At 56.4% G+C, this 11722-nt stretch overlaps 1 protein-coding gene across 3 annotated transcripts in view; it reads right to left on the bottom strand.

Annotated features, from left to right (window-relative positions):
* Positions 1–266: 266 nt before the first annotated feature.
* The window catches only part of NICOL1 (NELL2 interacting cell ontogeny regulator 1), a 21327-nt gene continuing 9871 nt past the window's right edge, over positions 267–11722 (bottom strand). Inside the window, exons 1-4 of one of the 3 annotated variants that reach the window (XM_086404509.1) lie at positions 3303–3358; positions 1510–1674; positions 1210–1298; positions 267–378 (exon numbers count right to left, since the gene is read on the bottom strand). In XM_086404509.1, coding sequence (XP_086260635.1) covers positions 313–378; positions 1210–1298; positions 1510–1648 — 294 coding nt within the window. In that variant the 5' untranslated portion in view covers positions 1649–1674; positions 3303–3358 and the 3' untranslated portion in view covers positions 267–312. Of the gene's footprint in view, positions 379–1209; positions 1299–1509; positions 1675–1951; positions 2105–3302; positions 3359–11722 lie in introns of those variants that run through there. The other 2 variants (XM_086404507.1, XM_086404508.1) reach the window with 2 other exon arrangements.

The following is an 11722-nucleotide window of genomic DNA, read 5'->3' as shown; positions in this document are numbered from 1 at the left end:
GGAGTGTCCAGCTCAGGCCACCTGGGATAGCAGCGCCAAGCACAGAGATGGCCATGGCCAAGTGCACCCTCCACGCTAAAAAGGAGGTGCAGACAGGGAACAGGGGAGGACCCTGGAAGGCGGTGGCCACCGTGCCCACGGGTGCACACCCCTAGCCTGGTGCCAGGGTGGGAGAGCTGCCCGGCGGGGAAACCCAGGCCCAGGCAGGGACTCCGGGGGACAACGGTGGGCCCTGGTGGCCAGAGCAGGGAAACAGGACACCAGCGTGGGGACCAGGCTTTTATTGGTGAGGGCACGTGCTCGTGTGGGTCCTTAGTGCCCAGCCGGCCAGCAGGCACACAGGGCCCGGCGCTCGGCCTGCAGCAGGAGGCTCTCCGTCTGCAAAGCAATGAGGGGTGTGAGAGCTCCATCAGGCGGCACCCAGAGACTCGATCCCGGGGGCCGCCCAGCTCCCAGCTTCCCCCCAAGACCTGCCAGCTCCCAGGACTCCTGATGCCTGAACCCAACTGTGTCCGGACAACCCCCAGCCCCAGCCCCGCAGACTGACTGCAGGGGACCCTCAGCTGCTCCCCAGACCTCCCCGCACTCTCCCTGCCTCTGCTGCTCCTGCCCTGGGCACAGCCTCCCTGAGCCCCACACCTAGACAACTCTTCTGGCTTCTCTTTCAGGGGCCCCTCTGTCCTGACAGGTCCTCCAGCCCCCCAGGGTGGGCTGGCCGCGGGGGCGTCTGATGGCTCCAGACACATCCCCAGGGGGCACTCCAGGTCTGGGGGAGCCCTTGGGAACTGGGAGAATAGGGAGCAGGGCAGGGTGTCCCATTCTTCCTACTTCTCCCCTTCCCAGAAATACACCTTTCTGTTACAAACTTCCTTAGCTGGGGCCCAGCGACGGTGGAGGGGAGGGGCACTGTTCATTCCAGACTTGGGGGGTGACTCCGGGCACCCGGGCCTGCACCCACCCCCTGCAGAGGAGGCCGGGGGCGGGGGGGGGGGGGGGGGGGGGGGAAGCCCCCAGACAGCTGGGCCCAAGCTGGCCTTCCAGCCCACTCGGGCGGTCTCCTGTCTCACCCTCTCTGCCCACTGGGAAAGGCTGGCTTGGGACAGGCTGTCCTTTCCGGTGACCTCGGGAAAGGAGCCAGGGAGGCCACCGGGAGGAGCGGAAAGGGGCGATTCCACCCTCCACTCTCCCTGCACCCCTCGGGAGGCTCACCCGAGCGTCCAGGCTGTAGGCCGTCTTGCGCAGGTCCTGCAGGGCGCGCTGCATGAACTCGAAAGCGTGGCAGTCCACGCACGGGCGGCCTGTGCGGGGATCGGGGTGGGGGGACCCGGGTCAGGGCGCGCTCGCAGCGGGGTCCCCCCAACCCCGGGCAGCGGCCTCCGCGTACCCCCCGCCTCCCGCCCGCGGGGGCGCCCGGACCACCGGGGAACAAAGGCGAGCCACGCCCCTCCCGCGCGCCCGAGTGGGGTCAGGGCCCCCGGGGACCCCTCCGCGTGCGCGCGCGGCACCTACTCTGAGCGGGGACGGCGCTCCCGGCGGCGGGCTCGGCGCGGGCCTGGGCGCCCAGCAGCGTGGCGCTCAGTAGCAGCAGCAGCAGCAGCAGCCGCGGCGGCGGCGACCTCGGGGGTCCGCACGGCGGCAGAGGGGCCATGGCCGAGCGGAGGGAGCCCGGGCGCCCTGCAGGAGCCGACAGTCAGCGGCGTCAGCCCCTTGGGCAGGCGGACCCCGACCCCGAGCTCGGTTTCGCGCGACCCACCCGCCCCGAACCCCCCGAACCCGTGAGCCCACCTCCAGGGCCCCGCCCCCTGGGACGAGCGAACCCCCCCCAACCCCGCCCCCTGGGTCTGGAGGCTCCCCACGTCCCCGAGCCCCCACTCCCGCCACGCCCCCCGGGCTCTGCGACCCCTTCCCTCTCCCGCGTTCTCCGTCCAGTGAGCCCCCGTCCCGCCCTTACCGCGGTTGGGGGACCCCGCGACAGCGGCGCGGCGACTCGAGAAAGACGCGCTGCGTCCGGAGCGCACCGCGCATGCGCCCCGACCCCGCCCCAGCACCCCCCCTCCCCCGCCCCGCATCCAACGTCGTCGTCATGGAAACCCCGGGACCGCGCGGACCGCTCGCTTAAAGGGACCGAGGTGATGGCTCCGGACTGGGTACGCGCAGTCCCGGTCGGGATCCGCACCCAGGCGCCGTCAGCCCTACCCTACAGGCGTGGGCTCCTGAGGGCTGCTTGGAGGAGGCGGCACCTGGACAGCAGCTCCAGAGCCACCGCCGGCGGCCCGAGGACCCGGGTGTCCCTGGACCGATACCGAGGTAGAGGGCTCGGTGCCCGCCCGGGGCTGGGGGACAGCGAAATGCAAACGCGCGGCCTCTGCGCCCAGTGAGCCAGTGGGTCCAGTCAGGGCGGGTTGCTCCGGGGAGCTCGGCTTCGGGAGCGACCCAGGCCCGGGGGGCCGTCCGGTCTCCGCCCCTCGCCCCGGCTCAGCCTCGTGCCCGACCTTCAGGCCAGAGGCACAGGTAAGAAACCATCGGGCTGCCCGGTCGCCTCCAGCGCTCCGTGTCCGGACACACTCCACGGCGGCTGCGTGACCTGGGACGGGTCGCGTGACCTCTCTGCGCCCTTTGCTCCCGAGAGATCACACAAGGTCGTGGGTAAAGAGCCGAGAGTGGCCCCCGCGGGCGCCCCGAGGCGCGCGGGAACCACCGGTCCTTCTGAGAAGGGTGCTGCCTACTTGGCGTCCACCGGATCTTTACGAGGCGCAGCCCCGATGCGGAGGAGGCGACCTCCGGGCCGTGCGCCCTGGAGCCGCCAGCGGCCCGCGCGGCGCGGGGCAGCGCTGGGCCCCCTTGGTGGGGGCAGCGCCGGGCTGGACGGCCTCCACCCCACCCCCCGGGCCTTGGGTCGGGTGGCGGCCGGGCACGGGATGGGACGTTTGCGGCCCCGACCGGACGCGGGCGCGCTGGCCTAGGGGCGGGGCAGGGCTCCCGGTAGCCACACTCGGCTCCGGGGAGGGCTGGGCTGGGCAGGGGGCGTCCGGAAACTCCGACGGGCCGCCTTCCCGGACGCGCGCGTTTCCGCGCCCTTCGTCCAGAGCCCCGCGGCGCGGTCCAGCCTCACCGTCCCTGCCCCGCTCGCTCTCGGGCCTCGTCTGCGTCCTCCCTGCGACCGAGTGGGTACCGAGAGGACCGCGCCACCGGCCCGCGGGGGCGGCACCGCAGGGCTGCCCGGGTCCTGAGTCCCTGCCCCACCCCCGCCCGCGCCGGGGTCCCTGCGCCCCGCCGGCCCCCGCCCCTCCCCAGGTACGGACCTTCCGTCTCCACTGGGTCTTCCGCAAGCCGGCTGTGAATTCTTGCATATCCCAGGGGGCCAAACTTCCTGAGCCCCTCGACTCCCCATCACTTCTCCCTGTCCAGTTTCTCCCCCTTCCTCTTTTAAAATGCCTTTATTTTTGGCTGTTGTGGGTCTGCGGGCGGGCTTTGTCTAGTTGCCTGGCGGGCGCTTCTCACTGCAGTGTTTCTCCTGCTGCTGAGCTCGGGCTCAGTGGTCCCACAGCGGGCGCAGTCTGCCCAGACCGGGGGCTGACCCTGTGTCCCCTGCGTAGGCAAGCGGATTGTTAACCACTAGACCACCAGGCAAGTCCTTTCTCGAGCCCACACCTGTTGCCTGGGTTGCCAGCAGCTGTCCGGCTGGAGATGGACGCGGAGAGGTGTGGTCCATGCGAGCGTGGCCGGTGCGTGAGTCCAGGAAGCCCTGGGAGCGACTGGCTTTGATGGCCCAGAGCCCCCAACGCCTCGGCGCCCTCCACTGTGGGGCCGCGGCCAGGGGCATCTGATCAGGGCCCGGGAGGAGGCTGCCTCCTGCTCCTCGTGCGCGCCGCCCCGGGCATCGTCTGGGGACCCTGGCCCCGGTCCGGAGGAGATCCGCCCCCAGACTCACCGCGCCCACTCTGGGCTGTCACCGACCCCCTGCACTTACACCACCACCACCCTGCCCCCGCCAGGGGAAGCCCAGTGGGGAGGTGGAGCCCAGGGGGGTTGCCAGTGAGCAAGCGGGCACAGAAACGGAGGAGGGGAAGGCGTATGTGCTTGGAGGTAGGGGGAGGGCAGGCTGGCTTCCAGCGGCAGAGGCTCTGCCAGCAAACAGCGGGCGGAGAGGAGTGAGAGCCCGGCTTCGGGCACCCCGGGTGAGCGGCTCGGGCGCAGCGTGCGTCCCCCGCAGGCCTCTCTGCTCGCCTGCAAGCCTGGGGCTGGACTGTCTTGACACTGTAGGGGCAAGAGTGGCTGTAGCACAGGCGCCACAAACAAAACCCACACCGCTGGAAGCACCAAGAATGTGTCGGCGGGGAAGCTACTTTAAAATAGCTCTGGACTAGGGACGCTCCCGCAAGTGGCGGAAGAAGATTCACATGCTACTTGGAAGAGAGCATCTTCATCTTGGGCCTTGGAAAACCGGAGCCAAAGGGTAAAAACACACAATCCAGCTCCATGCTGTCTGCAAGAGGCTCGCTCTATTTTTTTATTTGCGTCTTTTTAAAAAGCGTGTTTATTTATTAGGCTGTGTCAGCTCTGAGCTGTGTCCTCGTTTGTTGCAGGGCTGAGACTCTTATCTGTGGCTCTCTAGTCACAGAGGGCAGGCTTACTGCTCCCCAGCTTGTGGGATCTTCGTTCCCCACCAGGGACCGAGCCCCCATCCCCTGCCTTGCAAGGCAAATTCTTAACCACTGGACACCAGCAAAGTCCATCCCTGAAAGAAGCTCAGTTTAAATCCAAAGACACAAATAGATCAAAGGCGAAAGGATGAGAAAAGGTATTCCCTGCAAATAATAATTAGAAGAGAGCCAGGGTGGCTAAACCATGGCCAGACAAAAAGGAGTTTACATCAGAAAAGGTTACAGTAGACAAAGAAGAACATTATCACATGTTAATAAAAGGTTTGATAGGGCAGGAAGATATGGAAAATATACATGTTAACACACCTAATGACAGACTGTGAAAATACACGAAGCAAAAACTAAGAATGTAAGAGACAGTTCTCCAGTAACAATAGACTTGAACACCCCACTCATAGCATGGGACAGAACAACCAGAGGACAAGTCAGGAAACAGGACTTGCCGACCAGGTCTAACGGACGCGTCCAGGACACCCACCTGATGACACCCAACCTTCTCAGGCACACGTGGGATGCTTTCCAGGAGAAACATTGTCACTAATTAAGTCTTCATAGATTTGGGGGCAGGGAGGCACTGCACAGCTTGTGAGATTTTAATTCTCAACCAGAGATTGAACCCAGGCCCTTAGCAGCAAGAGCATAGAATCCCAGCTGCTGAATCACCAGGGAATTCCCATCAATAGACTTTAAAAGCTGCTGCTGCTACTGCTGCTAAGTCGCTTCAGTCGTGTCCAACTCTATGCGACCCCATAGATGGCAGCCCACCAGGCTCCCCCGTCCCTGGGATTCTCCAGGCAAGAACACTGGAGTGGGTTGCCATTTCCTTCTCCAATCTCTAAAAGCTAGATGCCATAAAAAGTGTATTCTCCAACCACAGCAGGATGATGCTGGAACTCAATAACAGAAGGAAAAGCGGAACTTTGAAGAATCAGAGGATCAAAGGAGAAATCACAAGGGAACTTAGAAATGACTTGGAGAGGAATGAAAAGAAAACAAAACGCACCAACATGTACGGGACGCTGCGAGAGCAGTGATGAGAGGGAAATTATCGCTATAAACACTTACGTTTAAAGAAAAAGATCAAACCAACTGCCTAATTTTACAACTTAAGGAACTAGAAAAAGAGGAACAAGTAACCTAACACGAAGGAGGGCATCCCATGGTGGTCCCGGACTCTACTCTTGCTACTGAGGACGTGGGCTCAATCCCTGGTCGGGGAACTAAGGTCCCACAAACTGGGTGCTGTGGCCAAAAAGAAAAAAAAGAAAAAGCCTAGCAGAAGGAAAGAAAGATTAGGATGCAGATACAATGAAAGAGCTAGAGACTAGAAAAACCATAGAGAGAGATCAATGGGGCAAAAAGTTGGTGCTTTGAAAAGAGCAACATACTTGAGAAACCATTAACCAAATGGACTAAGAAAAAAGGAGAGAAGACACAAATTACTAAACTCAGACACGAAGTGTGGAGGCATTCCTACCGATTCAGCAGAAATGAAAAGGATTAAAAGAGAATATCGTGAGCAGCTGTGCGCCAGCAGGTTGGGTTGGCTGGATGAAATACACAGATTTCTAGAACAATGGGGAAGTGAGGAGATTGCGTCAGCGATCAACAGTCTCCCAACAAAAAAAGCCCTGGGTCTGATGGCTTCACTGGCGAATTCTAGCAACATTTAAAGAAGCATTAACACCAAGCCTTCTCAAACTTTTCCCCAAAATTGAAGAGTATAAAATAGTTCCTAACTCTTTCCATGAAGCCAACCTACCAAGGCCAGAGAGACCCTCCAAGAAAACCACAGACCAACGGTTCTTAGGAACATTGAGGCGAAACTCCTCAACAGAATCCAAGCATCCTGGACTCAGGAGCACAGTAGAAGGCCCGCGCTGGGAGCCGGCGCAGCAGGGATCCCGGGGCGGGGGCGGGTCTCCGTTCCGGATTCCGGTGTCAGAGACAGTGTGTTTACTCTGTGCAAGTTCAGCCGTGTGTTTACGCTGGGTGCACGTTCCTGTACGTATTTACTAAGAAAAGTTACGTATAGTTCTAAACAAAGAATGACACAAAATAGACACGCATTCAGAGACAGAACGTCCTTAGGAAGGAAATTCTGAAGGATGTAGTTCAGGCTAAGATAAGAGATCCGAAATGGAAGATCTGGAACTAAGCGGGGGGCACAGTGAGAGGAGAACCTGGGAGTGAGTATAAAGAGGCTGTGATTCGGCTAAACAACAGTAGGAAACAGAATTAAAATACCGGGCAACAAGAAGGGGTAAATGAGGTTAAAGTGCTCTGGATAAAATACCCTTTCAAGGATCTGTATTTCTGGTAGGACAGTGAAAGCATCATTAAATATATTTTGTCACTTTTTTTTTACGTTCATTCAGGTGTGGTTGACTTGTAATACACAATTTGATCGATTTTGATATACTTACAGGTGGGAAAATTAATAAAGGGAAACCTCACTAAAATGGAGTCGGGAGGCCAGAAGGGGGCGCTCTCTGCAGTACCACTCAAAATCAGTCACCGGAAGAATTCATCACAGGTCCCCCCAGGAAAACTGGGTTTCCCTGGTGGCTCTGCTGGTAAAGAATCCGCCTGCAATGTGGGAGACCTGGGTTGGGAAGACCCGCTGGAGAAGGGATAGGCTACCCATTCCAGTATTCTTGGTGGCTCAGCTGGTAAAGAATCTGTCTACAATGCAGGGGATTCCTGGGTCGGGAAGATCCCCTGGACAAGGGAAGGGCTGCCCACTCCAGCATTCTTGGCCTTCCCTGGTGGCTCAGATGGTAAAGAAAGCACCTGCAATGCGGGAGACCTGGGTTGATCCCTGGTCGGGAAGACCCCTGGAGAAGGGAAGGCTCCCCGCTCCGGTATCCTGGCCTTTGCAGTGCCTGTTTGTCCCAAACCGCAATTCTCTGCTATTCTCCGTTCTACACAGCCCACGGGGGCGCAGACGACTGAGCGACTTTCACTTTCAATTTCACAGGGAAACATGTGCCTGGCATCTCCTACAAGCAGTCACCACCCCAGCAACTCAGACAGAAACCACCCCCACTCTGAACTCTCACTTTTCTCCAGTGGACTTTGGTTCAGAACAACCCCTCCCAACATCCACTTTTTTCTCTAGAAAATGACGTGCCTCTCCTTTGTTAGACCCGCCTCTGGCCTTTGTATTGCATCTTTGTCCCACACTGCAATTCTCTGCTATTCTCCAGCAAACTCATTTTTGCTGCTAAGATAACTTTTATTTTTACGGCCAGCATGCACCTGCGGGGCCTTCACCTCCTGAAGGTGGGAGCACCCCACCCCACCCCCGCCCGAACACCCTCAGCCTCTTGTCGGTTGCCACCTCCTCTCACGGGCTTCTCCCCCAGAACAACCACTCTGCTTTCAGTTGCTAGTTTGCATTTTTTACAACTTTATGTAAGTGGAATCATGCCATATATTCCACTTTTTGTCTGTTTTATTTTTTGGCGACATCATGCAGCATGCGGCATCTTAGTTCCCCCACCAGGGATCACGCCTGCACCGCCTGTGCCCCCTGTGCCCCCTGCACCCCCTGTGCCCCCTGTGGCCCTGTGCCCTGTGCCCCCTGCACTCCTGAGCATAGTCTTAACCACTGACCGCCAGGGAGGTCCCTTTGTCTGACTTCTTTAAATTAGTAAAATTACTTTGAGATTTGTCTATGTTGTTGGGCTCATCAATAACGCATTCTTTTAAGAATAAAAATAAGAGAAAAGAAAAAAAATTTTTTAAATAGTGCATTCTTTTTATTGGTGAGCAGTGTTCCATTGTTTGGAAAAACCACAATTTGTGCATTTGTTTGATGATAGACATTTGGGTAATTTCCGGCATTTGGCCATTACAAGTAAAGCTGCTCTGAGTATTCACGTACAATTCTTTATACCGACATGTGCTTTCATCTGGGGTTTTTAATATCACTACTTAATACCTTTACATCTTTCTCCTAGCTTTCCAGCTATTTCAGATAGTTGTATAACCTTTAATGCCCTTGTGTCTTACCTTCTCATCTGTCTTATTTCTGGTTCAGTTCCCAGTTGATTTTTTCTTCTTTATTATGAGTTGTATGTTCCTGCTCCTTTAATTTATGGTACTTTTGTTAGATGCCAGATATTGTACTGTTTATAATGTTGGGTCGCTGGGATTTGTTTCTTTTTTAATGTTTTTGAGCTTTGTTCTGTAATGCACTTAAGTCACCTGGAAATAATCTGATCCTTTTGGGTCTTCCTTTTAAGTTTCACTAGATAGGCTTGGAACACTCCTTGTGTGTCTGTGTGTGTGTTAGTCACTCAGTTGTGTCTGACTCTGTGACTCCATGGACAGTAGCCTACCAAGCTCCTCTATCCATGGGATTCTCCCAGTAAGAGTACTGGAGTGGGTTGCCATTCCCTTCTCCAGGGCATATTCCTCATCCGGGGATTGAACCCAGGTCTCTTGCACTGCAGGCATGTTCTTTACCATCTCAGCCGCCAGGGAAGCTCAGAAAACTCCTTGGTCTGGGCCTGTCTGACCCTATTACTAAAGCAGTAGCTTTCTGAGCGCTCCGCTCAACGCCCCGTGGCCACTGGAAACACAGCCCCTTTCTGGCCCCGTGAGGGCTATTCGGGGTCGCGCCCGGCCTTGGGCGCTTGGTTCACATGCTGAGGGCCTGACGGGACATAGGGCAGAGCCTGAGAGCTGAGCCTCTTCTCTCTACAGCTCCACCCTGGAAGTTCCGGTCCCCGTGAGCCCCCAAGTTCAGAACTCTGTCTCCTCAAGTCAGTGTACACCAGCGGTCTTGGGGTTCCTCCTCCCTGTCCCACAGACGGAACGTTCCTCCAGGGGCAGGTCAGCCGACTGTGGACCGGTCTTGCTGCCCCCCTTCTCCACTGTTCTGCAGTGCTTATCTCCACCTGAAAAGCTTTGGTTTGTATATTGTCCAATAATTTTAGATGTTTAAAGTAGTCGTAGGCTGATGCGAAGAGCTGATAAATCAGAAAAGACCCTGATGCTGGGAAGGACTGAGGGCAGGAGGAGAAGGGGGCAACAGAGGATGAGATGGCTGGATGGCATCACCGACTCAATGGACATGAGTTGGAGTGAACTCCAGGAGATGGTGATGGACAGGGAGGCCTGGCGTGCTGCGGCTCATGGGGTCGCAAAGAGTCAGACACGACTGAGCGACTGGACAACAATAACTGATTTCTACAACAAAGTGGTAGGCCACATGAACACACATTGAAATCGGTATTGTTCATTTTAGATTGTAATAAGTGAAGCAGTGAATCACAATCACCCACTGCGATTACTGGGGAAACTACTGAAAAAAAGGAGACGGTGAATAACTTCTAAACTAATGTGCGTGACAAAATGAGCGGTAAAGAGCCAATCCAAAAGAAGACAGAAAAGGAAAGAACCAATATGTCAGCGATTTTTATTCAACAACAATGGACAAAATGTTCCAGGTGGTGGACACAGACTGTCACTCTTAAAAAACGACAACGAAACCAACACAGCTACATGCTGTTTATATGGACACAACTGCACCCTAAGGAGACAGAAAGGGTGAGAGTAAAAGAGTGGACAGGACTTCCCTGGGGGTCCAGTGTCTGAGAATCTGCCCGCCAGCGCTGGGGACATGGGTTTGATCCCTGGCCCGGGAAGAGCCCACCTGCGGCAGGGTCCCCAAGCCCGTCACAACTACTGAGCCCATGCCCCCCAACAGGAGAAGCCACCCCAGTGAGAGACCCAGCATCGCCTCGGAGACCCAGCACAGCCGACAATAAATGAATTAACTAAATTTGTTTAAAAAAGAATGGATCAAAGCTATACCACGTAAATACTCATTAAAAAGCAAGGCTAGGATCACTATGTTACTGTCAGATAAAATGGATTTTAAGGCAAGCACAGAAAAGACACAGATGAATCCACTGTGATGGTCGGAGACTTCCACGCCCCGGTCAGCGAGGAGACCCTGCAGGCAGAGATCAGGAAGGCCGTGGGTGAACTCGGCGCCACCGTGAACCTCACATACCAGATACCTACAGACGGCACGCTCCAGAGCAAGACATGCTTTCTCCTGGACATCCCTGCCGCTCCAGGGGTTAAGAATCCGCCTGCCAGTGCAGGGACCACAGGTTCCGTCCCTGGTCCCACGTGCCGTGAAGCAGCCAGGCCTGGGCACGGCTGAGAGCCCATGCTCTGCAATGAGAGAGGCTGCCACCCTGAGGAGCCACGCACCGCAGCTCGAGAGGGGCCCCTGCTCCCACACACAGCTCGAGGGAGCCTGTGCAGCAATGGAGACCCAGCAGTCAGGAGTAAAGAAATGCATAAATAAAGACGCATTCTTCTCACCCTCACTGGGAACACTCGTCAGGACAGACAACACTCTGGGCCAAAACACACTCCCTGACAAACTCAGAATCGCAGAAATCACACAGTGTCTGCCCTGAGACCGCAGTGGAACTGAAGTGGAAACCAGAGGCAGGAAGATAACTGGAAAATCTCCCCAACACTTGGAGACTTTAGAACACACGCCTGGAAATTCCCAGGCAGTCCACTGGTTAGGACACTCCATGCTTTCCCCTCCAAGGCCTCAGATTCAATCCCCCGTCAGGAACTAAGATCCTACGAGCTGAACCAGAGCCACAACCACCCCCACCCCAAAAAAACCCCCCAAAACAACAGCCACAAGAAAACCCACACACTTCTAAAAAACACATGAATCGAAGAAGAACTCTCAAGAGAAATTAAAATAATTTGAACTAAATGACTAAATAAAAAGGAAACACAACTTATCAAAATGTGTGGGATTCAGCAAAAGCAGTGCCTTAGAGGGCAATTTATAGCGTTGCTCGCAAATATTAGAACAGAAGCGGCTCTGTGGGCAACCATCTAAGCTTCCACCTTCGGAAACAAGAAAACGAAGAGCGAGTTAAATCCAAAGTCAGCAGAAGAAAAGAATTTTAAAAGTGAGAGCGGAAATTAGTGAAATGGAAAAGAGTAGTGCGCTGAAACAAAACCCGTGTTTTGTGACAAAACGGAATCGTTTCCGTTTTCTCGTT

The sequence above is a fragment of the Bos grunniens genome, chromosome 6 (assembly GCF_055505025.1).
Source record: "Bos grunniens cultivar Pamir isolate PY7600 chromosome 6, Bosgru_T2T1.0, whole genome shotgun sequence".
In the NCBI taxonomy this organism is placed as follows: Eukaryota; Metazoa; Chordata; class Mammalia; order Artiodactyla; family Bovidae; genus Bos; species Bos grunniens.
The sequence above is the reverse complement of the archived record's forward strand: the minus strand, read 5'-3'. Positions and strand labels throughout refer to the sequence as shown.